Genomic DNA, 26,974 nt, shown 5'->3' with positions numbered 1-26,974 from the left:
CTCACTTCTCAGATTGCAGATTGCAGTCAGGGCAGGAACCTTGTCTCAGGCTGGGGTTTTCAGCTCACCCAGACTCCTGACTTTGTGGCGCAGGACCTGGAAGCCCATCAGGGCCTATTTGCAAGGCAATCTGAAGTGTGTCTACCTCACTGGAGAGCAAAGGAGAAATGAGCATTCCCACATTTCACAAATCACTTTGTCAAGAATTCAGAAAGTTTATAAATTGGATTCCACCAGGTAAATAATTTAGGTTTCAACAAATCATTCTTTTCTTATAAAAATTTACCAACCGTATCAGCCTTACAATACTTCACCTATGGCTTGCTGAAGCCTTTTTTAGAGCGGTGTATCTGTAGACCTGACATTCAGCTCTCCAGAATGCAGTATTTCAAAAAAGATCTGTAACTTCTGAATTACACACTGGATCAGATCCCCTGTCTGCAAAGGTAATATATTAACCTTTTTCAAGTTCAGTTGTCTTACCCTTATCCAGATGTTTTTCAGACTGTTGCATCAATATATTAACATTCACCAGTGTGTATGACATCTTGTAGTCAGGGTTGCCAAAGTTTTAAAAATATAAATAAATTCTTCTTATAACTTTATAAGATTGTAGGATAGTTTTTTGTTGTCACGGGGAGGCTTAATACAATATGATTCTATAATTTCAGTGGGACATGAATGTAACCTAGAGTCATCAACTAAAATAAAACTAGAAAATACATACTAAAAGTTCTCCTGAGTGATTCTTTCCTGCCATATATTCTAATATTTTTTGGAAGATGTTAAAGCTCTTGTTGAACTTTGGATCAAATACAGCATGAGCAGTACCTTTCTTTCCAAGCATTTCAGTTCTCTTTGTTAAATAATGGATCTAAGCAAACCAAACATCTCTCATGTGAGGATGTTGAAATTAGACATGGTCCCTTATGGTTCATGTTCAGGCAAACCTTAATGGCAGTATAAAGTTAATATTGAAATGAACTTAGAGGAGAATATTTTAATCTATATATTTATGATTGGGCTGATTTCCCTTGCAGCTAGAGCAAAGAAAATAAGTTCTCCAGTGGTGATTTTCTTCCATTTTTAGTCTTTATATTCTAATGTCAATATGCAATGTTGCAAGATGGATATTTATAATTACTCTGATTTCATTAGCTAAAAAGCCATAATTAGATGGTAAAAATTAGATTTTAATGAACAATTTCAACATGAAGTTATGAATTGGTGTCTTGAGGATATCATCATGACTTAGAAATGAGGCAAATTAGACAAGTCCAAAAGGGAAAAAATAAAAATGGTAAGGTTGAGAAGAGATTAAAATAACTTCAAACACACAGAGTGGTGGAGGGAGTAAAGAAGAACATGTAATTAGCTTTAAAATTTTAATTCTTGTTTTAATATTGCAGAACAATTCTGGACAGTGTTGGCAGAAATTGAGGAAAAGACTTCAGTGTTAGGCCAACACCTGGCTGGGGAGAATAAAGGTATCCAGCAGAGCCACACATACATGCTGCACATACATGTTGACGCTCATCCATGAGTGAGTTTGGGTTTAGGCCAGGAAGAAGGCAGAGATGTTCTACAAAGAAAGATCTCAAATGAACCAATGGTTTGATGATTAGGGATTAAAAGAAGCAATTCACAGTATAGTAAATAAAAACATACAAATAAGCAAAACCCCATTAATTTCTCTACCATGTACACTGCAGACCACAATATGAATTACAACCATACTGTGATGTACATCTGAGATGGACAGCTTTTGGCTGAAGTTTTTATGAACTGAATGGATGCATATGAGAAAGAAAAAGAAATCAATGCAATCAAGAGGTGATCTGATTTCTTAAAAGGTCAAACACTTGGAAAAAAAATCTGAGGTGTCCTGAATCCTGATGCAATATCATCCCCGTTAAACTGTGTCATGGCCTAAAGCAAATGTTCGGTATAACTGCATTTTTACTGCAGCCATTTTAAAATGATGGCTCTTGTGGTATCCGCATGTCTCATTTGTTATATACAGCCATGCAAGCCACACAGATGACTGTTAATGTTACCCTCTCTCCCCCTCAACTATTAAATAAACTCAGAAATTACAATGACATTAAAAACACTTTGAGCAATTTTATGTGATCATTAAGTCAGAATATTCCACTCTGGAGGCTTCTGCTATTCAGCAGCCTTGAAATTACTTAGATCAATTAAGCGCATTATATTTTATATGGAATATAGGAATGCCTTCTTTTTTTTCTCTTTTTTTTTTTCTCTTTTTTTTCTCTTTTTTTTTTTTCTCTTTTTTTTTTTTTATTTTTTTGCCGCTTTGGGGAAATATAAATAATGAAACAAAGAGAATCTTCAACAATCTTTTTGTAGTCCTGTGCTGCTTTTCCCACTTCTGAATGTTTTCACTTGGTTGGGCTTGCTTTTTCTTTTCTTGGTGACATATAGTCATATTTCAATATAATCTGAACATTTTAGCAATAAGAAAGCCTAAAAATCTCTCTGGGTATGCCATCCCCTTGTTCTTAGGTGACACAGAAATAAGGTGTGTAAAATGGGATCTTTTCATTAATTCACATTGAAATTAGGAGCCTATTTGCTATTTGCTGTGCATCCTGGAGAAGATCTTCCAAAGGGTTCTTCATTTTATCACGGATCTCTCAAAATACTCTGTATCCACTGACAGCACAGAGAAAATCTGAGAGTCCCTTTCATGAGATGGGTCTCTGCTGGGGGTGTTGGTGTCAGAATACTGAATTAAAAGTGCAGTAGGGGGATCAGGCAGAAGTCAGAGTGATTCATCAAGGCAGGCCACTGGCAAATTCAAGACTATAACCCAGGCCTTTTAATGGATAACATAAATGGTAATGCCCCTTTAGGGAGAATGACATATGAAAACATCAGACTTCATCATGAGCTGAAGACTATATTAATTAGTTCATTCATTAGTTAATGATATTAATCAGTGTAATATTGTTTACATTGTGATGTGTTCATTTATATTTTATTCAGAATCTGGTCTGTTTTCTTTGCAGTTAATCATAATCTTTATTACTGGTGATTACCAATTTAGGAGAATGTTTATAGCCTCCAGTGTTGTCTAGGGATATGACCTTGCAGGAAAGGTCATTAGTCATTATCTACTGCTAATGATTATTGCCCAGGTAGAACAATTAGGTGGTCAAGTACGATGCAAGGGTGGCTTCAGAGAAAGCATAGCTTTCTGTAAACTGGAAGGGCTAGAAGATTGTTTTCTAGCTTACAAGGAAGCCAGCTGAAAAGCTGTGTAATTAAATTCATTGTGTGCTGTATCCATTCTGCAAAACATAATAAGACTTACCCAGAAAATGGATCTGATAACCCAGTTCCCAGTGCCACGCTAATTCTCAGGCTGTTGTGCAGCCCAGCCACTAAATTATAGTTACGCCAGATTAATGAGTACCATTCTCCATAAAACTAATATTTGATGTAAATGAAGAGGATTAGCAAGGAGTTATATAGTGACTTAAGTGGGAGGAAACACATTTTTAAACAGGGAACTTAGGACACATAAATTAAAAACCAAGGGATTTGCATTCAAATATCAATAGCCTACTACAGCAGGTATGGCTTTGCTTTGCCTTGGCACTGAAATATGTTTGCAGAGATAGGGTTGTGCTCTGCTAGGTGCAGTTGAACTTCCTTAGGTATTTCAGGAGTCATCACCTTCTACATTATAAAAGCCAGAAGGGACCCACTGTGAGCTTCTAGGGCATTACATATATAATGTGGATGTTCCAACCTCCTTGAGTGACATTCTTCTTAAGCTTTTTAAAAAGATTTTTAGGAAATAAAACCAGACAAAATCTATGAACATTTGATGGTAATCTAAAATTGCCCAGTGATGCTGTGAGAGCTCTTTTTACATTATTCTAATGATTAATATCTTCCCTATTAAAGAATGTTTATCTTACCACACAGATTGTTTGTTTAACTCTGGATTCTAATCCCTGGGTTTACTGTAGCTTTATCAGCTTGATTTTCAATAGTGAACTCCTCCCCACTGAAATCTCTATGAACTGGGATGAAGCTACCCCATCTCGTTTATAAACAGATAGATTGAATTCTTTAAATATTTCTCTTTTGGGAATGTTTTTCAGTACTTCTCCCATTCCTCTTTTCAGACCAATTGGCAGTATTCTTCCTGAATTACAAACCCTAATCCTGGACATGTTATTCCTGCAGTATTATCAAATGTTGAGGAAATGTATCATCTTGAGCTTTACTCAGAATTCCTTTGGTTATATTAGAATGCGCATTTTTCACCAGAGTCTTGTTTGTAGCATAATTTTCACTTGATTCAAGAACATATGTCCTTGTTTCAAATTCACCACAGCAAAATTATTCTCTTCCTCATATATGTGGTTTGTAGCTATGTCTAGCCTTTTCATTCCTCTTCTGTTCCTGCTGGGATACATCAGTTACACACAGGGGTTAAGGTGCAAGGACCTTTGAAGCAGGAACCCAGAACCTATATGGTTGTACATCAGGCGTGCTGGGTGATTCTGCAACTGTGTGAATGCCAGACAGCCCAAGCAGCAACTCAAAATACATTTAAGTGAACAGAACAGGGGGATGCTATTTGTTTGCTTTCTCTTCAGAAAGATGGAGGAATGAACTACAGATGGCTAAATATTTGTTTCTTATATTCTTCCTAAAAATATGTGTGTAATGGATACTGTCTGGAATAGAGAGGCATTTGTTCTGATCCAGAATGGCAATTCTTGTCTTCAGGGAGGGGGGAGGGGAAGAAATGTAATTTACCAAATAGGAAAATATGGTAAATTAAAATCCTGTGCCAGCAGGAACAGATAAATAATAAAATAAAATAAATAAAATAAATAAAATAAAATAAAATAAAATAAAATAAAATAAAATAAAATAAAATAAAATAAAATAAAATAAAATAAAATAAAATAAAATAAAATAAAATAAAATAAAATAAAATAAAATAAAATAAACACTGCAGCAGCTGAGAAAGGCATTCAGGAGCCACAGAAATACACAAAGATTTCTTTAAGTGATGCTGTTTGGGCTCCCTGTACCTTGCTCAGTGTTGGGCTTTGATTGCAGCCCTCCCCTCTAACTGACAAAAGTTTGTGGACCTGTGCATAACACTTGCCGTCTTGGACGCTACACCAGAGATTGAAACAAAGATCTCTACAGCTGAAAACTTGGGTGTGCCCTAATACTCTAAATGCAGCCACTATCAGCGACAGATGCTTTCTGTGAAACTGGTCTGCGGGTGTTGCCATGTCCTCTCTGCCAAAGACTTACAGAGCACAAGCTTATTAATACTCACTAGTCCCAGCAGGCTACATAGCTTTGAAGACATCATGCTTCACTTTGTGAAGAAGGATGGTAGAGGAATCATAAGCAAGACAGAGTCAATAACTTACTTGAAACTGCTATCAGCTTACATTTATCTCCCCCTGTACCCTGCTGTAGTGTTTTGTTTGTTTGTTTGTTTGTTTTCCCCAAACTGGTTCAGAGCATTTGCAATCAGAATCTCCAAATAATCTCTCTTTCTCCATGCCAAGGTATCTTTAGCAATTACTTTGCACAGGCTTAGTATATTTTTCTAATTAGAAGAAGTGCCATGGATGCTTTTCTGTTGCTTTCTTTTTTATTTGGTTAATACACTTAGTGTGTGTGAATGCGCGTCTGTATAATGTTCTGTTAATGTGACATTTATTCTCCTTTCCTTCCAGCCCCTCCTCAAGCAAGTCTGCAAATCAATCTGGTTATGTGTTTAATGCAAGTTATCAATCATCTTTTCATGAGCAAATGGTTTCGTATTAAGGGGAAGGAAACATCCTAATGTATTCATTCTATTATTGTTCCTTGGAAAAGATCCAGATTTGCAATAAACCAGTGATTGGAAACGCACAAAGTATTTTAATATCCTAATTATTTTGATTTAACTTCCTCTAATAGTTTAAATTGATACTGAATTTGTTTAGAAGCCTTTACAAAGGGACCTCCCCCGCCCCAGAAACACAAGCTGAACTTAAGCTGAAGACAAAATATATAGTTCATATTCCAAGTTGCCAATGAATGAGCTTTTGTATAAGTAAGCCAGGTGAAAAGACAACAACAACAACAAAGCGAACAAAGCTTCTATATATACATTCAATTATTTTTTAAAAACTTAATCTGATTTTAAAAAAAAATGTTACAATGGCAATTTTTTCTGTCTCCAGGAGATGATAATCAGACACCCACTGACTTCCTACATTGCTGACACTAACATAGATTTGACTGTATAGAAAAATTTGCAACTTTCTCTGACATTGTTTTTTTCGTATTATCTCCACTTTTATCCTACTGTTACAGTCATGCATTGTACTTTTTACATAAATTATTCTCAGAATACTTCAGTCTATAAAATCAGTTAAATCCTCTCATTCCCAGACTTTCTCAGTGTCCTTTCACCATCTGGAGGGGCTAAGAAGATTTTAAGATGGTACTATTCAGTCCTCCAACGGATATCTCAGAAACTTTAGATGCTGTTTCTAGAAGGTTTATTGCTGCAGTGAAGGTCCATGAGACACCTCTGGCATATGGACTAAGCTCTTTTTAAGGACTCTGTACAAGCACAATAAAGGTATTGTCAGACTCCCTGTGAGCTAAGGCCAGCAATGTAGCCAGAAAGTGTGTGAGTCTTAGTATGCTAAGTCTTCTCTCAGTCTCTTATGGTACTAGGGATATCAATAAAAGCTACAGATTTTTGGCCCACTATACTCTTGGTACTACAGGCATAGTATGAAGCCATCCTTGGCTTGACGAGCTCAGATTCACATTCTTCCTTTGCTGAGATGATCAAGCCTACATCCCCTCCTATTCTAAAAAACTTCTTGACCATTAAGATCCTTGAAAGAGAGTGAGGCACTGTTTTTCCTTCCTGTTGAAATTGCACACTTGGAGACTAAAAGCAGAAAGGGGATGTGTTTGGCCTGGGAAGGAGAATGAAATGGGTCCAAGTTCATGTGCTAAGGCCTTACCATACATTTTAATCAATCTCCAGGGAACCATTTTAAATGATTTACCCACAATGCACCACTCCTCACATAGATTATGTTAATATGGTTTATGAATGTTGGTTCAGGTTATCTTTTTCATATTCTGACCAGATAACCTTTTGTGTTTGATTTGGAACTTTATCTGGGGAATCATTTTCAATCTCCTTCCAACAAGATAATGCTACAGTTTTACACGCTTCTGACTCCACCAGAATCACTGGCATTATACTGACATAAAATCAAAGCAGTGGAAGATGGAAAAAAAAAAAAAAGTGAATAAGATCTCTCTAATAAATTAAGAATTTATGCCCTATAATCGTTTTGAAAATAACTGTAGCTTGACAATAGCTATTGCCTGTAAATGAGCATCCATGGATATCACATTACTTATGAAGGAATTTCATGATGACCCAAAAGTTTCTCAAAAGCTTTGGCTGAACCTTGCTCATAAAATTAATTTTGAACTGCTAATTTGACACCTTTTTTTTTTTTTTTTAATGCACATTAATTCATGATATAAATTTTTACTTGCTGAGGTTTTTTAAAAATTTCAAACAGCACTGGAGTTTGTTTGAGAAATGTACTCTCTCTATATAAATATACTATAATTAGAATCACCATGTTTTAATGCTTTATTTAGTTGCAAGTGAAAAAATGTGTCATGTCATGCCATGACATTTTATAAGATCACATGAATGAAGTCCTCGAAACTAATTAACTGTATCATTTTGCCACCTAGCTTTAGGGCAAAAGTTTACACTGCCTGTGTTAGCTTGCTTTGGCAGTAAATGGGTGAGTGGCAGAAAGAGTCATTTCTGAAAAATAGTCAGGAATGGTCTTTATGCTGAATGAACATCCACTTAGAAATAACCAGTAATAAGCAGAAGGCACTACTTAAGATTTTTAGAGAGAAATCTGAATTCATAGCATTCTTTCTTTTGAATGACATCTGATTTCAAAGTGATTAGCCTGAAGATGAGCAATTTGGTCTCTGGCCTAAAAAGATGAAAAATCTTGAACCTGAATTATGACCTGGAGCATTCTGGAAATGGGATATCCACTACTCTCTTCTTTCTGAAACAGGACCACTCTGAAGTGCAAAATTCATGGTGGTAGTAAATAAGAGCAAACATGACTGTGAAGGACAGGACATGACACACACAGCGAAGACGGGGAATTTTGACATTTTCATCCCTATCTAAGGAAATTATAAAGAGGAACTAGAAAAAAAACATCCTTCATGCATGCACTAATCAGCAAAATATTACACAAAGAGTAGACAGTACTCAAAGGAGTTGGTTTCATGTTTGTATTAGCATTTTCAAGACTTTCTCAGACTGCTCTCCCTGGATCAGCATCTTTCTCAGCAACTTTGGCAGCATTTAGGCAGCACTAAGTGACTCTGCTTCAGTCTGAACCATACTAGCAATATCTATGGGCCAAATGAAAGTGCTCCTGTACATATGCAGTGCTTAAACACATGCACATCCAAAGAACTTTTTTTTCTGGTTGCCCAGGGGAACAGCCTGTAAGCTCAGAGGTGATCAGGCAATACATAGCAACCAGCCCTCTGGACTGAGATCTGCAGTTAAACTGTACCTAAATCCACTTTAGATGGAATTTCTGCATTCTGGATTTTGTCATGACTGTTCTTTTGTCAGTGATGCAGTGAAGGGAGCAAAGCATAGTTTGTTGCTGCTGTGAAGGACAGTGATGGTAGACTACTAGACTGATCATAATGAAAAGGCATTTAGTATAATAGTGATAACTTATGTGTTTTTATTTTTATTTGTGTGTGTGTGTGTGTATGTTTATCTTGCTATCTACCTGTCAGATAATAAAGTTTATGATTTTCTGTATTTGTCTGATCTACTGACCTATGATCTAAGTTTTCTATTGATGCAATCATCTTTTCCCAAGTATATAAATCAGTTTCTTAATGCAAAATTTTCCTCCTTGAAATAGTTACAGATGAAGTGTCCCTCTGCTCAGTCTTTTATGATGTGCCTGATAATTGCAGTATTTTCTTTTGACTGTTGTAGCAATGCCTTACCCACTCCACATTCTCTTTGAAGTAATCCACCCTCACAAATGAGGACACTTCAGCTTTTCTTTTTTTTTTTTTAAGTCTATTGCTTATCCAAAAAGTTGGTAGATTTTACAGACATCACATTTTCATTGGTAAAACAGATGGAAGCCACTGGAAAGTGCCTAACCCATGCAAGATGTGATCCTGAAGAAAATGATGCCTTTGGATTTGTATGAGGGAATCAAAATCAGTGATTCGGTGTGTGGTGTGGGGGCTCTTTTTGAATGCATATTTGTGATTAAACATGAGCCTTTCAGTTCTCTGTTGTGCATACTCCTTCTGTACTTGAAGAAGTTTCCCTCCTCAGAGAAGCAAGGTTGCAGATACTCACCAGGACATCCTGCTGGTAAAGTGGATGTAAGTTTCTCCATTTGGTAGCAGTCTTCTTTGCCTCTGACAATGGGAGTAGATTTATGGTCCTAGAACCACAGCAGATCACAGCAAATTAAACCTCTTTGTGTGTTCCACCCCATAGTGCAGATGTACATTATGTACACTCATAAGAGATTTTTCAATTGGAATTGCTTTTTAGTTCTTTTATATGGCAAACTGTCTTTTTTTTTTTTTTTTTTTTTTTTCCCAAGGAGTCCTTGGATGCATGCCTAAAAACAAATTTCCAAATCCCTTCACCAAATTGCTTCTCCTTTTCATTCTGTTTCTGCCCCTCCCTTTCCTTCAATAATAGTGAAATCAATTCGCATCATAAGCTAAATGCAACTTAATGTATTTACAACTTACATAAAGAAAATCATATTGCAAACTAAATAAGGTAAATGAATAGTGCATGAACTGCTGCCATCTCTTGGTTATATTCATCACTCCAAGTATTCTGGAAGTATTCATCTAAAGAAGGAATATTAGGGCATTTCATTGTATTATTTTCTCTTTCGCTTCACATGCAAACTTGCAAACACAAAGCAAGAGACCATTTAATATTTTTCTCATGCTATTGCTGAAATTGTCTGTTGCAACCATAAAGGTAGTGTTTAAACTCTTCTGATAACATATTTCGTGTGATTAAGCTATGCTCTTTGTCCTACTTTGCTGTGGATTTTTCTTTTTTTTAATCTCTACCTTTGTTTTTTTTTTTTTTTAAATATTTTTACAGAGAGAAAGAAAGAATTTTATTACTTTGGCATTCTGATAATGAAGAACATGAGAACAAATAAAGGGAAGGGCAGTGGTAGTAGGGAAATACATCTGCTTAAGTGAAACAAGATGAATTTACAATATTTTTTTTACCATGTCTGAAGAATAAACACTAATTCTTTGTCTTATCAAGATGTGTACTCTGATTAGAAGCTCCCTGAAGATAATGGCAGTTGAAAGTAAACTCCAGTTGACTTCACAAACATTCAGATGATTTCTGGTGAAAATTATCAGTTTTTCACTGAAGCTGTCAGTGGAATGACATTGGTTTCTCCCACCCATACTGATCACCACAATCGCTGCATGTTTAATCAGTTCCTGCTGATTTCAGTAGGACATCAATTGACCTTTTCTAGGTCAATTGCAATGTGTGGACAGCTAAAATATCCAGTCTGAGCAGTCATTAGATGCCCTCTGAATGATGATATGGATGATGAATAGGAGCACAGTCCTGGCAATCTCCCAATGACTGCCACAGAGACAGGATTTTCACAAGTTTTTTTGCTTCATCCCAGCCCTGGGTCCTGTTCCTGTTGATGTCATACTTGTTTTTTAATACTACGTTTGCTGCAGCCATTAGGATGAGGATTAGGTCCTATGGCTGTGCCATAGTGTATCATGTCAGATGCAGTGATGGAGAAGGATCAACTGCCTGTACCAAAAATACAAATGCAGATCTGAGATCAGACTAATTAAAGGACTCCTGAGTTAGGCCAAAGGTTTCATTAACACTCAGGCTATAATTAGCAGATGCTCTCACTTTTCTGAGTGAGGAGGATTATCCATGGTCTGTCTTGTGAAGGGGAAGCAATTAGGCACTGCCATCATTGTGACAAGCACTTGCTTATCATGTGCTACTGAAAACACCTAGTTGAACTGAGGCCTCACAAAATGCCTGGAAGACCAGAAATTGCTTGGTCTTCCCTTGGCTCCCTAGATAGCTACAGTCATGGCTGAAAATCTTGTTCCAATGGGATGGACATTATTCTGCAGTCCGGGGCCAATGACTCATTTAACTGTCTTCCTGTTGTTGTGACTAAATAGTATAATTGTATACAAACTCCGTTAAAACCCCTGGCATTAAGTTTGAAAGGACTTGTAGAAAGGAACAACATCTTCTTGTGTAGCAAGTTTTGCTTCACTAGTTTTTATTCATGAGCTTTTACATGACAACTTACCACAGCTTGATTTTTCTTACTCACTGAAGTGATTAAAGCACTATCACCCTGGAGGTTTCTTATTTGTCTGCACGTCGCCACCACCATCTCAGCTTCCTCCAAAGCAAGGGCAGAGGCCTAGTGTGCTGGAAATTTGGCAGGGTGAGGTTAGTTCTCATTTCACAGAAGAGCTATCCTGCATTCTCTCTTTTAGACTTGCTGAATTTTCTTCCTGATGACTTGATTAAAGGATTAAAAAAAAAAAAAAAAAGTAAATCTGATCTAGAAGAGCATAGTATATATCATGAAAAGTGTTTCACCCTCAGAGTTGATAGCCAAATAAGTGTATGTTTAGAGGTAAAGCCCTGTAGAGCCAACACATGCACTGTGATACACAAAAGCACTGTTTAGCTTCCTGTATAGCAGAGGGGGCTCAGAGCTTTGATATCTCCACACAGCAACAATTGTGACTTTTCATCTACATTTCATGTATTCTAATGATGAGGGTGGGGGACAGGAGGGAAGAAAGAGAGATGTGAAAAAAAAAAAAAAAGAGGCTGAAGTAAAGCATCATTTAATTATTAGAAAACACTGATGAGCTTCAGGCTGAGAGCTGAACTAAACCAATCTGATGAGCCAATACTTTGCAGGCATGAAAACATGTTGAAAAGCCACTGCAGAAGTATAAGTAGGACCACCAGTGCTCAGATCCTGTTACTTAAGCAGTGCTTTTCTCAAACTGCTTAGTCCACTGGTGCTTCCCAGAAGGGAGGATTTCTTTGGGTAACTTGTGGAACGACTTATCAGTAGGCAGTCTGCCTGAGGATGCAGAATTTGCAGTTATTATTGTAGCCTTTTCCTTCCCAATAACCTGCTTACAAGGGATTACATGACATTGCTCAAAGAGCAGGCAAATGGCCCTCATAAGCCTATAAAAATGTCTTTCCAGCCTATATCTTAATTTTTTATTTTTATTTTTGACAAATCCAGGACATTTTTTAAAAGTCCAACCCTAGAAGCAGGTAAATTCACATTGACAGGTTCCTTCTGGATGTGAATACCTAAAGTGTAGCTTCCAAATTGCTCTTCCACTGATCTTTTTTCCACCTGTCATTATACTAAATGCTAAAAAATGTTATGCCATTAACTTTTGTGTTCAAACTCAGATAAGTCTTGGTGGCTTCCAGACCCCCTCCAGAGACTCATCTTTCCTACATAGCTGCGGCTGTAGAAAAAAGAGGAGAGCTGTGTTCTTGTTCATTAATCTGGTTATTGAATGATATTTCTCTCATGAGAAAGCTCCACAGAATCCTGTAGAATACTTTTTATTTTCTAGAATAATTCACATTCTTCTGAAAGTGACTCGTCATGCCAAAAAGGATATGAGCGCTTTTCTTTAACTAAGCATAGATGTCTTTCTAAAGGAAATTTTCCAGCTCAGTCAGACACCACTAAGCTCAAAGCAGGAACTGGACTGAAAATTTCTGGTTTGTGTTTTGTTAGAGTTCAAGTCTTAATCATTCCATCTTCGCTGGGTCTTTGCTGGCTGGAAGCAGGAGAAGGCTGAGAAATGAGCTACCTCCAAAAGCTACCTCCCTAGCTGCCCTGGTCGACAAATGTCTGAAATGAGGATGAGCTTGGGTTCCCTATGAAAGTCTGCATGTGCAGTACTGAGTTTCAGAAGATTCCTGCTATGGTACATTATTCTGGAGAAAGATCTTAGACTGAGAGATAAACTCTCTTTGCTACACTTCAAAGTAAAAAGGGCAGCATGGCTGGACTCTTGTGAGGTCTCCTGAGCTCTCTGTAACAAACACTGTTGGCTGCTATGACCATCTCAGCAACAGAGATAGAAAGGTTTTTTTGCTGTTGTCCTGTTCTGGTGAATAAAAAAGCTCGGTGAGGAGAAACAGAGATTTCATTCTGGTGAAAATAAAATATTTATAACTAAACTAAAAACTGAAAGGAAAACAAAATGAGAAAAAAAATGGCAGAAATTCTCTCAAATCAGTGTACAGTGTTGTTCCTACTCTCCTAAAAATAATTATTTGAATTATTTACTGTTCATTAAAAGAGATAATGCCAGTTTGGCCTATCAGCAGTGATAGAGCATTTGTGAATAGTAAAAATATAGACATTGTCAATTATGACCTAGGTACATTGACCTATTGATGTGAACAAGGTTTAGTGCTTACAGTCTGTGGGTAAATGAAGGATGTTGGTTTCTGAGGTGGCCAAGTACTGCATTCACTTTTAGAAAAATAAATTAAAATCCTATTTAAGAGGATGTTTTATTTACTTTTTTTTTTTTTCTCTCTCTACAGCTGTGAAGGTAAAAAGCATTTCCCTGATGATATTAAAATAATGTTTAAATGCAATTCCCTGAGAAGGCTGAGTAATTTTAAATCCTGACTAAGGTATTTAATTTGAAATTATTTAAGTGCTTATTTGGCTGAAAAGGATTTTAAAAATAAGATCTACTTATTAATCTTCAGGCTAAGGAAATATGCTAGTGAATTTAATTAAGAATGGGATTCTTTACCAGTTTCATTCCAGTAGTAACCTGCAGGTTTGTAACCTGGTAATTGATATGTCTGCAGGTTAATATAATAATCACGATGACATTTGCAACTAATAAGAACTTTAATCAAAAAGCAACAACAAGAAATAATTGTTAACAATAGTCCTTAGTGTTCACAGAGGTTTATTGTTTTGGGTGTGTTTTTTTTTTTTAATTTATTTATTTTTGTTTTGTTTTTCTCATTGGAGGAACCTTCATATTATTAATAGTAATTATGCATATTATCAGTAGTGTTGATATTACATTGTTTATTTCAAAAATCTACACAATGTGTAGCTAGTGTTTTAGTATTGAGCAAGTTTCATAAGGGGAGACTGTCTGGCAATTTTTATCAGTAAAATTGTCTGATAAAGGAATTGGGTTTTTATTTTTATTTATTTATTTTTTCTGTGTTTTCTAAAAGGCTTTGAGTTGCTATTTTAGGAAAAGAAGAAGTGGAAAAATTTTCTTAAAACCAAACAAAACAAAACACAGTTTCTGATTTATCAATAAAATAGTAATATTTTTGAGAAAAGTATTTGACGGTTTATTTGGGGGTTTAATTTGTTTTCTGAAATGATACTTCATTTTTTAAAAATATAAGGTATCTGGTACTAAAAACACAGCACTCAGTGACCCATTTTTAGTGAAGTGATCCATACTTGTTGAATACTTCAACAGCAAAGTATTTTCAACATATATGGTGAGGGTTTTTCCTTACAGTCCTCAGAGTTGCTGTCTCAGCAGGTAATCTACTGTACCTCAGCAATTAATGTGGCAACTAATGGGGTCAGTTTGAAAGACAAGGGAGGAGTTTTCCATGTAGAAGGCTTTAGGAACAGCTTTGTTGTGGACACTGCAGCAGTGTGAGAAATTAATGACATAATGTGTTATCTGATGTGGTTTGTGGTGGGTGGACATGGCACATTGAGCTCCAGACAGTACTTCTATCAGGAATTGCACCACTAAGTCTTCCTGGCTACAGAAGCTCTCCCAGGAACCATTTCAGCTGCATTCCTACACTTTCTTGGTTAGATGCAGTGTTGTTCTCCATGGTTCACTACCTTCGCCACCTTACCTTAGCTGAGACTTTGCTTTATGTCAGTGGTTATCTAAAATGGCACTGGTCCTTCCAAAAGCTGTCTGTCAACACAGCAGCGAAGGCCTGGAGAAATGCTGGAAAGATTCAGATAGGAAATGCAATTCTGCTACAAAACGATCTGTCCTCATCACGTGACCATTCCCTTTCGCCCCACTCTCAGCTGGGAATTTCTCAGCTAGGATGCCCGTTCCAAAGAAGGCTGGGGAAAACATCCTAGGGGTATAGGATAGGAAGAGAGCACATCAACCACTGCATCAGGTTCCCTGCCATCTCAGGCAATCGCATCAGAGCAAGACCTGGTGAGATAATGAGGAAAGGGATTGCTGTGGATTACAGGAGGGAAAGGTAAGCCCCAGGACAGTCTCTTTCCCTGGAGTCCACTTCCTTTCTTTCTGCAGAGGCATATATATGCAGACCATGCAACGGCTGAGCAGTGGAGTTTATTCCTGTATTTTTTCCATCCTGGGTTCAAGCAATCACGATAAGGTTGTAAATAAGTTAATCAGTGAGTGACAATGCTCGCAAGGTAAATGCTTTCATCTTGCAGACTTGCTGCCAAATTCTGTGTGACAATAGGCCTTGACAATTGTGATAGTCTCTCAAGCCCAGGCTTGTAACAAATATTTTAAATTCATCTGGCCTTCAAGAAGAAAGCTTTTTAAGTTCTTTGAAAATATGATTAGAATTCACACAAAGGGTCCTCTGTATGCTTCTAAAAGTTTTCTTTTAGTTGTACACTTTTCTGTCCATTGGAAAAGCACTCAAATATTCAAAGATGCCAAAATCAAAGGCTAGCTAGCATCCAGTTAATCCCACCAGCAGGTGTCTGTAGATAGCTGGTGAAGACTCTTTGTAGACGTGATGTTAATGCTCTTTCAGGCATCATCTATTGAAAAGGAAAATGGAGACGAAAGAGGTTTTTTTTTATTATTATTATTATTCTTTCCCTAGGTGCTCAAGTCCTAGCTTCTTAATCATTTAATTTGTGCATGATTTTTCATGAATACTAAGGAAAAAATAAAAAATAAAAAAGTAAGATCTGAAAATAGAATCCAGTTCCAGAGCTACAAATACTTGTCATCTGATTTCTCCTTGTTCTCTGTTTCTCAACAGTCAAGACTTTTTTTTTTTGTGTGTGTGTGTGTGTGAGAGAGAGAAGTTTTGATAAAAAATGCACCTTAGTATCTTGCTACAGATGATATGGAAATCAGAATTTCGAAAGTAAGCCAATGAAATAATCTGTTTTTAGAATCTTGTTCAAACAAGTCAACAAAATAATGTTGGCTGCCTTCAGTATTATCATCTCAATTAAAAAGGATAATTAGGGGAAGTGTTACATAGATGAAGGAAAAGTTCAAGTAAAACTAAGAACTGAAGGTAAATTTCCTCTCCCTGAAATCAGAACATTCCTTGTAATTTGGGGAGAAAATTGTAACAATTACAGGGAAAATAACAATTTATTTTAATTAACAAAAATATTTATATTAACAGGAAAACAAAACAATGTGGAGGGATCATAATTTCATTCTCTTTAAAAGCTCCTGAACATATTCATCGAATATCATAACATCCACTGAGTATTTGAGGAGTTTCAGCAGCAGGTCTCAACTGTTTATCCCCCTTGTTTATCCTGAAATCTTCCTGTAAAAAAGGAAGGCTTTTGTTATTTATTAAAAGGATGAGACAACTTTAAAAATAAACAAACAAACGTAAAGAAATAGTTTCTCTTTTACAGAAAAACACGTAAGCCAGCTGATGTCTCTCTTTGGGTACCCTCGTGAAATAAGAGGAAGCCCCACAGCAACAGGCAATGCAATACAGTTGCTTGTCTATGAGCAGCTGACCACGCTCTCCCCAGTATCTCCTTTTCAGGTCAAGGTGGCATGAAGATATGAGAAAAAAAAAATCCAGCATTGAAAAATGAGTCAATGTGCATGATTGTGTCAGCCTTTCTGATGTGGTGCTGTTGGCAGCCTAACTGTGGAGCTTTCCTTTGTGGCCAGATCCAAGGTTAGGTCGGCACGCTGGCTCTGACTTTGCTTTGGGCTTAGCTAAATGGGCAATGGATATTAATAGCTAGACTGATGTGTTTTAAGACTTCAAGAAACAAATCTCTGAACAAAGGAAGGCCTTCTCTCTTGTCCATTAGGGATATGTTTTTCAAAGTCAAAGCATCAAATAGAAACTGCCTTCTGTAGCTTTGAAAATTTCCTCCCTAAACTGTAATAATTTTGGATACAAGTTGTCTTTCATCCAGTGACAGTTAAGAGTGTCAGGGACTCCAGTCACTAATGGAATGTAAATAATTAACCAAATGATTCTCCTTAAAGTTCATCTGCAGTGGAAAACACTTCTATCTATACGAGTCAACACAGCAGCGGGAGGAAACCTACCCCATGAATGGCTCCTCCAAGTTTTCTTCTAGAAATCAGTGGCTCAGAGGTTTGTCTCTCCAGTCCTCTGGTCGTACAACAGGGTCTGAAGAAGGATTCTCTTGCACCTTTCTTCTGATCTCTTGAGGAAATGCTTTCCAGAGACAGACATTGGTGCAGCTAGTTAGAGAATCACACCTTAGAGCAAACAGCTTTGCCTCACTCATCAGGCCACAGAAGAATGTGAAGAAACCAGTGCAACAGAGCTGCAGAGGAGCATGAAGGAGAGGACAATGCTCTTTTGAATCTCATACTCCCTCGGTAGGACTAGGCAGGTGTGGAAAACAGGGAAAAGAGCTATTTTTGTGTGAAACATGGTGCAAATACTGCACACAGCTGCCATTTCTCTACGGTCTTGTCTCATCCACTCACCAGAGGTGGCATCAGGCAGGATCTGCTTAAAATGGGCAGTGTTTGTAACACCTTTGTGTGCTACAGAGGTGGAGGAGGATTTCCAGCTTCAGCCTAAATGCCAAGAGCAGGACTCTGAGGCTGCCTGTGCCCCAGAATGGACCCTACAGTCTTGTGTGCACCACAGCTGCAGAGAGATGAAAATGCTGCATCCCAGGCCATATTGGTATGGAGGTATGAGTTCAGCCCCTCAGTTCAGCGTTTCTCTCCAGTGGCAGAATAAGGATGTTCCTCCCATGCAGGAAGGGTTCACAACCGAAGGGTTTCTCCCTCGAAGCACTTTGTTACACTACATTTAAATGTGCTGTATGTATTATTCATCTTTTGCAGCAAGAGCTGAGACAGCTGTCAGTCCAATTTGCGTTTTCAGAGCTCTACCCTCCAGCTGCCTCTGGGGGGCATGATAACGGATGACATGGTGCATGGAACAAGTGGCCCACGCTACTGGGTTGGGGAGCAATTATTTGCCACGGTAGCTGCAGTCCTAGAAACACTACCACAACCAGTGTCATATAGGAAATCTGGAGGACGATTTTGTTACCAAAAGTGAGGCTTTCCTCTTGAATCTATGCTGTACCAAAGGCAGGGAAATGTGACACTCTTCTCACAAGATTTGCACTACGTTCCTTCTCTTCCACCTTTGTCTCTCAGGGCTTCTCTGTTAAACATCATAAAAACTACAAAGCTTTGGGATTGTAGTTTCCTTTCTCTGCAGCTGGGGGGGTACAGAACCTTGCATGTCAGACTAATGATTCTGGTTGGGTTACTTCTATACAATTAATTCAAATATGAAGCACAATGTAAGAGATACCCTGGCTATTGTTTGCGGTATTTATGCCCTCAATGGCTGGTTTTGCTACAGCCTCAGAGAAGCTAAGGAAAACCAACAACTGTCTTGCTCCTTCTCTGCTACATACGGCTGGGCTATTACAGCTTGTTGGAAGGCCATTATATGGACCTTAGCAATTACTTACTCTCTAAGCACTTAAGAGTCATGGTTAGATGTTTGACTGGGACGTATTTTAGCCATGCTCTCTCTGCTAACAAAAGCTCATAACATTCCTAAAGAAAATAGTGCATAAATTAGCACAGCCTTCAAATCACTCTAGCTTACCCCAGCAGCAAGCAAGCCTTTTGACAGACAGAACAGCAGGCAGCTATTGCCATGGCAGGCTATCTGGACTCTGTCTCTGCAGCTCCTAGGACTCAAGATATTATCCCTATGTTGAGTCGGGCTGTTTAGATGTTGGGCTGTCCCAACTCATTCGGAGATCTCATACAGAGTGCTGAGATTTTTAATGTAGAGAAAGTCTGGTTAAGATCCACTTATCAAAACAACTCAGGATTACAATGCGAGACTCAAGATGCAATATAGAAGTAGCGAGACTCTTTCACATGTTTTCTTCACTTTATTCAGTTACTGTGTCACTTCTACTGCCTGTGTGCATACAGCACCTAGCGCTAGGGTGCCTGTGGACTGCACCACAGTGCAAATAACAAGGAAGACATCTTGAAATTCTCACATTGAGAAATACATAACAACAAAGATTTCCTCTAGGTCCTGCTCTCAGCAGTGAATGGAAATACATAACCATATTCTCCAGTAGGAATCAGGGAAAAGAAAAAGCTAAAGTCAAAACTGCAGATGAAACATATTTCTTAGGCTGATGACTTGGTACATGATAGCACTTTGATCTTATCAATCAGAAAACAATTTGACTTCAGTGTTTTCTTCTGGGTATTATGGCCAGGATCATACCAACACTCTAATCTAAATGGATCTGTTCTAGCTCAAGCATTATTTATTCACACACTTTACTATTCTGTTTCATGGAGGATTGCAAGGACTGCATGTCATTAACTGAAGGAAAAGAAAGTTTTCTTTTTTAACACCATGAACATGGTAGCTCTGCAGCCAGGGGTAGTTCAAAACACTGAATGTACCTAGAGATATAATGTGCAAGGAAATGGAAATGTGCAAGGGATATGCAAGGAAACTTTCCATGCATTCAATGAGAGATGACAGCACACAGATAAAATACTAATCCCTTGTTATTAGCTCTAGGTACCAGACTAAATGCAATTGTCAGAAAATTTGAACAGAAGCTGACAGGACCATAAATTGGTTCATTTAGGGTCACTGGAAATTCCTGTTTTATTTGCATAAGCAAGTAATTTAAGTCTTGCTTTCCAGTAAAAATTAAAGCAATTTAACACAGTCACATATTAACAGAAAGCAATTGCTTGAGGACCAGATCCTCAAAAATATTTGACGACTAACATCTACTGATTTCTAGGAAAAGGCAACCCACCATTTTAGCCTAGATGTCATGCTAGGTGGAGAAGTATGAATTGCTCTGAATCCAATACGTCTGTCCCATCCCTATGTCCGTGGTCGGGCAGTTAATATGATGGTAGAGAATCTAGATCAGACTAGGAAAATATTTTGAGTTTTTAACCATATTTTAACCCAATACTTTTTCTGGAAAAGGATAATAAACTTTTTAAGGTATGATCATATCCCAAGAGACAATTAATATCCAATATCCACATTGGATATTTTAAGTATTTGGTATATTCTTTGTTTACTACATTCAGCCATTCAGCCATTATCAGAACATTGCTGTGTTGTTACACAAACCAGAAAACAACAGCTACAAATAACAATCAGTTTTTGCCTCAGGACACACACAGGCTGAAGAGAATCATCTGAAAATGCTTTAGAGATGCTTGCCAACACCAGACTTACTGTTTATGGCCAGAGCAGATGCTTGCTAATTCAGGTGGGTACTTAAATTATAAAAGCAGATTACATCTACACATGCTTGTCAGTCACCTGCTCAATGGCCATCACTGTGCCGGCTGTTCATCAAGCCTGAATGAAAGGTGAGGGAAGGCTACAATGTCTTCTTTAACATTTTAGGCTACTAAGAGTAATTATACCAGCATTTTCCCAAGCTGTGGAAACTCCACACTCCTACAATAAGCAAACTCAACATTTCTGTACTTAACATGTAATATCGCGGCTTTGGTCGTTGGGGATTCTGAAGCACAGATCTTTGACTATGTGGATATGTAAATTCACATGGCACAGGTACAAAACAGGCTAGAGAAATGAACCAGGAGATAGTTATAAGAAGCAGAATGGTCTGGTGCTTGCACTCTAACTTGAAAAGCAGAGCAGCTACATTTTCTTTCTTTTTCTCAACAACATGTATCCACTGTTATCTGGCAAGCTGACTGAAACTTCCTATGCTTCATTGCTTTCATGTGTAAAACCTGATTAATTAGTAATTGCAATACCTAAAACGTTCCTTCATCAATGTTGGCAAAAGTATAATTTAAAGGGACCTTTGGCAGTGAGCGTGCATAGGGTTGGATAACTGTGGGCAGAGAATGGAGCTGGAACTCAAGGGAGCTGCTCAGAACTCTGCCATTGCCAGTTTGGAAACCAGAAAAAGAGCATTTCAGATCTGCATCCTTCAGTTTCCCCACCTGTAAAACGGAGATAACAGTACCTATCTTCACTTATGAAGCACTTTGCCCAAGGGCTAGGAAAGTTAACTTCATCTTGGCACCTTGCTTCTAAGAACAGCATCATTTCAGAAGCACAGTTATCACCATCTCTTACTCCTGTGCTTCCCATGCTACTGAACAACCCTTTATTTTCAAAGGTATTCTCTTCCTCCTGTTTTAAAGTCATCAGTTATCCCAGTCCAGGACAGAGTATTAAAATGAGCAACAAAAACACAGGCCTTCATTTAGAGACATAATCTGTTTAATAAATATGACTGTAAAAGCAATAAACAATAGCAATTATACAGTAGGCTACATTGTATTTAACGAAAGGGAAAAAGAAGATGAAAAAGTACATCAAAAAAAGTAATTTTAAAATTAGAAATAGTTCCAACACTATAAGAAAAGTTTTTGATTGGCTTACTATAAAAATAAGTTGGCTAATGTTGGACCTCAGTGGGGAGTATTATACAATTTATGCCAAAAGTTTTCCATCATTCTTAAAGCTGTAGTTGCAAACACAATAGCAAAGCCATACAAACTGTTGTGTTTCTACCTGTCTGCAGAGAAGCTACAGAAAGAGGCAGAGGACTCCATACTGTGATTATCCTTTGACTACTATAGGTCTAATGCTCTTATATTTGGTATCACCTTTTTATTTTTTTCCTTTGCCATCAAGCAGTTTGGTTGGGGCTTATGCCCAATTTGTGACAGAAAAATTTTCAAAACCATCCTCTCCCAGCCCCAGGGCTCCAGACTTTGCCAGTAATGCTGCTTTGTCCTGTTTCTGATGCAAGTTGCCATGTGTAATGTTTATTGAACAAAACTCACTCACTTCAGGAATCAGGGTGCCCCCTAAGTGTGCTGCATTGATTGTGAACCAGCTGGTATTTGCTTTCACCTAACATATTTAAGTAAACGTATATTGGTTACTGTCTTTCTCTCTTTGCACTTCAAAACAAAATCCTGGTGCTAAGTTTACCTGAGTTGCATTGGAAATCAATAGGTGTGATGGACACAGTTCAGGCTTCAGCCAGATACACAGTGTCCTGGAAAGACTTGTTAGAGGTGTGCTAAGCCTGCTTTCTCCCTGTTCCCTTGCATAGTCTACATGCGCATGTCCTGCAGTCACGGTTCTAGTTGCAGTGTAAGACACAACCTTATGGTATTGGTAAGAACTCAAAATCTCGTACACAAGAGCAGTCCTGTAGTGCTGGGGCTCAAAATGCACGGGAACAATCTCAAGCCAAATCCTACTTTACTCTCTCCCCCTCCACCCAGAATGACAGTAGTTTGCAGATCTGCAACCAAGGGGGTTTGCCAAGAAGTCCATGAGAAACTGCACACAGGCTGTTCCCTGCTCCCTGTTATATTGACAAGGTGTCTTTCAAAAATAATGATAGGCCTTGCGGTGACTTCCAAAAGGTAGAGATCTCCTGGGACTTCCACAGACAACTCCATAGATCAACACTAAAAGCAGCTGAGGGTGTTATTAGGCTTTCTCTTAGCCCAAATTCAAGGTGTAAGGCTGGTACAAAGTACAGTGTAAGTTCATGCTGGCAATAACCTCCTAAAAGTACAGTGGCAATAAGCTCCTAAAAGCACAGTTTGGACAGACCTCCTTGTCTGTAATGCATCCTTATTCTGTTCAGTCCCAGGTTAGGGGGCAGAAAGTTACTTCCGAGCAGTACTATCAAAGGAATGCCTTGGTGTGAATAGGCTAAAAAGCCATTTAATAAAGAGCCTGGCTTTGCAGGTGGGATCGTCCATGCTCACACCCAGCCTCCACGCAGCCATGGGGTGTGAGCAGCAGCTGCAGCTAAAGGAACGAAGGGCAGAGTCCAAATGAAGACATAAACCAGACTGACCCAAGATTTTCAGTGCCTTTAAACTCCAGTGTGATTTCTTGTGTGTGACCTATGAAAGTCTACTGGGGCAGCTAGCCTTCCCGCAGCCCAAAGTGCTAAAAGAGCAGTTAAATCTAAAGCCAAGAACCCTAAATGCTCCCTCCCACCTCCCCAGCCCTTCTCCCCCACATCCCAGCCCACCCATCTTCCTAAAGAAGAGACCCCCATGCATATTCTTGGCCTATATCATTATGAATTTTCTACAAATTAGAGACAGATCAGAAAAAAAGAGAGAGTGGAGGGGTGAAGGGAAGGGCTGCAGGGGTAAATAGTGATATCGGTTCCTCTCCCCCCACCCCCCACTAAAATTTTACACCTGTACAATGCAGTTCCGCTATGGTGTCAGTATAATGTCCACATGCACAGGCTTAAAGCTAAAAACCCTTTGTCATCTGAAGAATTAAAAAGTCCAAATGCAATGAGCTCTCCTCTTTTTTTCAATATAGATATATATATATCGGTGTCCTCAGTTCAACCATTTACATAGGTAGGGATTTCTTTTGTGCTCTGAGGCTCAGCAGCTGTGGAAATACTTCCTGTGGCAAAGAAAGAACAAAATAAGAGTCAGTAAACAACAAGTGTGTTTAGACAAAGATGTTTGAAGCTATCACTTTGCTGGCCTTTGGGATTCAGCTGTTCCAGACTGACACCTTCCCAGAAATGTTTTCTTGTCATTCAAAACACTGAAGGTGATGTCCTGTTCTTTTACTAATGAATGAGGATGATTCACCCATGTTGAACAGAAGAGGGAGAGGCCAGAGCAGAAGGGTGGAGGGAAGGAGGGGTGGAGGTCCTCAGAGGAAATGTGTAACTCATTTGCAATTATAGTGTTAGAGATTCCATAAATAACCTTGAGTTTTGCCTTTGCAAAAGAAGAGCCTAAACTTCCACATCCGGAAGATAGGAACTGTGTTTTTTGCTGCCAGGGTTTGGAGAGAAAATTAAACAATCCAGGGACATTCATTAGATTTCTCCAAGGAAGGGATGTTAGTCCCTGGATGTTAGTCAAAGGGGTTGAAAAAAATAACTGGCTTCTGAACAAGCATGCAAAAGAGAAACACCCAATTACAGATTTGCTTTGTTTTCCCAAAAGAAAGAAAACTCATTAAAAAATAAATTGCTGATTTCCAGAAACAGATGAGGTGGTTATATAGGAGAGTGAAGAGCCTTTGCACTTTCTATTCTGTTCACACCTAGGTCCAGACCTTTCCATTTTGTCAACGAGCTCTGATTTAGTTTTCTCATTCATCTTACTGCCAGGATGGAAACCACTCTTAGGAAGTTTGTTGTACTGATTCCTTTTGATAGAGAATTGAGTTTATCTATCCCACACATTCACCTTTTGTGCTCACTGGTGCATTTACAGGTGAAAATCAAGGATGTATAAAAGGCCAATTTCTGGTTCAATACAGTGTCAAGCAGCACAGGGTACAGCTGAGAAATCCTCAAAATACTGGATATTGTAGAAAGTCAGAACAGAAATGCTACAGTTGCACCAAATGAAAACCTACCCCTACAATTGGCTTTTGACTGCTCTGTTCCTAAAGGCTTCAAAGGATTAGTTCCCAACACCAGCAAGAGTAGTTTTGAAGCTATGTTCACTAGAGCTAGCAGGTGGTTGGCTGTTGTCACTTCAGTCCAAGTGACCTGTGAAAATATGTTTGCCTGCCCCTGGAATGGTGTGAACCATGGTCATTACATTCCTTTAGAAAGAAGAAGCTCAAAGCCCATCTAACTCTGGTAACAGAGTCTTGGCCTGAAATTGGGTGTTTCTCTCTTAGCAACTTACATCAGTTTTGCCTTGGAAGCTTCTGGGGTAAAAAGGAAAAAGAGAAAAAAAAAAAAAAAAGAAAAGAATTGTTAAAATTTAGGACCCACCGCTCCGGGTCTTGGCTTGAAACCTCTTGGTGATCCACAAGCCTTTTGGAAGTCCTCTGTCCAGACTACCTTGGTTGCATTTCCTTTCCTTGGGTTCTGGACTGTGGCCTGGGGTTGCTCTGTATGGGGAACACCACATGGGAAGGTTGGTCCCCTCACTCCATCCTGTGTACTGCTAAGCAGGGATGTCCAGGTCTGCTAATGGATAGCTGCTAAAAAGCTTTTAATAGCTACCAGATCTCCCCTTGGTTAATGGGTGACAAGAGATCACTATTGATTGCAGTGGGGCTTCCACTTTAGACATCAGTTAGACATCAAGAGACTTTCCTCTTTTTCCTTCTAGGATGTTTCACAGGCCACAATCTTAGCACAACACATTCCCTCTTTTAATTGCCCTTCCCCTTGCTCCCTCTCCATGGTAGCTACAACAACAAATCTGCTTTAGCAAACTCCTGTACAGTTTAGGGACATCCTCAGGTGAGAACTAACACTTGGTCAACCTAATGAAATTGTGCAAATAAGGGATCTCAGTTATGACTATGCCTCACTTCTGTCTGAGACAAAACAGCTATACATTTTAATTTCTCTAAAATCGGTCCATGTTCTTACTTGCAGGACAAGTTCCTGCAAGTTCCTGTGGTCTACGCCTGCAGAGCTGTCACCTCACAAGTGAAGCTGAGCAATGTCTGTGCAATTCTTGAGTAATGCCTGAGTAGTGTTGGCTTTAGAAGAACATGTCCCCAGGCTGAAACCTCCCTTCTCCATCCATCCCAACACTTTTAATGTAGCCAGGGTAACATAATATAAGCATGAGCAAATGTGTGACTGATCCCAGTATGCTCACTTCAATTTTGCTCACTTTAGGTCCTACAAAGGCCTGTTTTGCTAAGTTTTCAACCACAGAGTCCTGTGGGAGAATCGGCCTGAGGGCAAACCTAGCTGTCCAATGCTGACATCCCAGGTTTTGCTCTGTTTCTCTGAGAATCAGTCAGGCCAGCATTGCTGCTGGCAATGAGGTCTGGCACAGCATGAAGGCCATAGCAGTGAAAACATCAACAAATATTTAACTTTTAGATTTGACTTACCGAATCACCTGCTCACCAGCATGTTCCAGGTGAGGGTGGCTGAAGTTCTCCTGGACAGGACTCAGGTGTGGGGTGTAGCCCCGCAACTACATCAGCCCCAGCAAAATAAATCAAATTGCCTTATAATGCAGGATTTTTGAGAAGGGAAGAGGATCTACACAGAGCAACTAGGAGAGGGGAAAAGCCTAAAGTTGTTTCTCTCCCTTTCACCACAGGGCAGTGAGGGAGAGGGGAGAGTTAGCAAGGTTTCCTGTAGCAAAACTAACACTGCAGCAGAAGAGGATGGCAGGAGGAGTGTGCAGGAAGATGGGAAGGGGGAAGGCTGAGAAAAGGGTTAGCCAATTATAAGTCAGAGTCTGACCAGCTGCAGGATGCTGCAAGTTATTTACCTATGGGCTGGACATCCAACTTCTCATCTACTAGTTGCTCAGGGCTCATCAGCTCACTTTGAGGGGCATTAGGTATGCTTTCCCTCTGACTGACTGGACTGATCATCTCTTGATCTTTTTCATTCTGCATCTGTGCATATATATTAAGGCCAGGAATCTTCCTAAAACATTAACAGAAACCATCATTGTGGGGTACTCTGGCAGATGATGTACCATCAGTTTTTGCAAACCAAGAAAA

The 26,974-nt window shown here is 38.7% G+C and overlaps 1 protein-coding gene across 5 annotated transcripts in view; it reads right to left on the bottom strand.

Annotated features, from left to right (window-relative positions):
- Positions 1 to 21,721: 21,721 nt before the first annotated feature.
- The window catches only part of SORCS1 (sortilin related VPS10 domain containing receptor 1), a 290,008-nt gene continuing 284,755 nt past the window's right edge, over positions 21,722 to 26,974 (bottom strand). For 2 of the 5 annotated variants that reach the window (XM_067000354.1, XM_067000358.1), the window contains exons 26-28: positions 26,737 to 26,897; positions 25,263 to 25,381; positions 21,722 to 23,920 (exon numbers count right to left, since the gene is read on the bottom strand). In XM_067000354.1, coding sequence (XP_066856455.1) covers positions 23,864 to 23,920; positions 25,263 to 25,381; positions 26,737 to 26,897 — 337 coding nt within the window. In that variant the 3' untranslated portion in view covers positions 21,722 to 23,863. The remainder of the gene's footprint in view (positions 23,921 to 25,262; positions 25,382 to 26,736; positions 26,898 to 26,974) is intronic. The other 3 variants (XM_067000355.1, XM_067000356.1, XM_067000357.1) reach the window with 3 other exon arrangements.

Source organism: Anser cygnoides, chromosome 7 (assembly GCF_040182565.1).
Source record: "Anser cygnoides isolate HZ-2024a breed goose chromosome 7, Taihu_goose_T2T_genome, whole genome shotgun sequence".
Lineage (NCBI taxonomy): Eukaryota > Metazoa > Chordata > Aves > Anseriformes > Anatidae > Anser > Anser cygnoides.
This window is presented reverse-complemented; position numbering and strand designations above follow the sequence as displayed.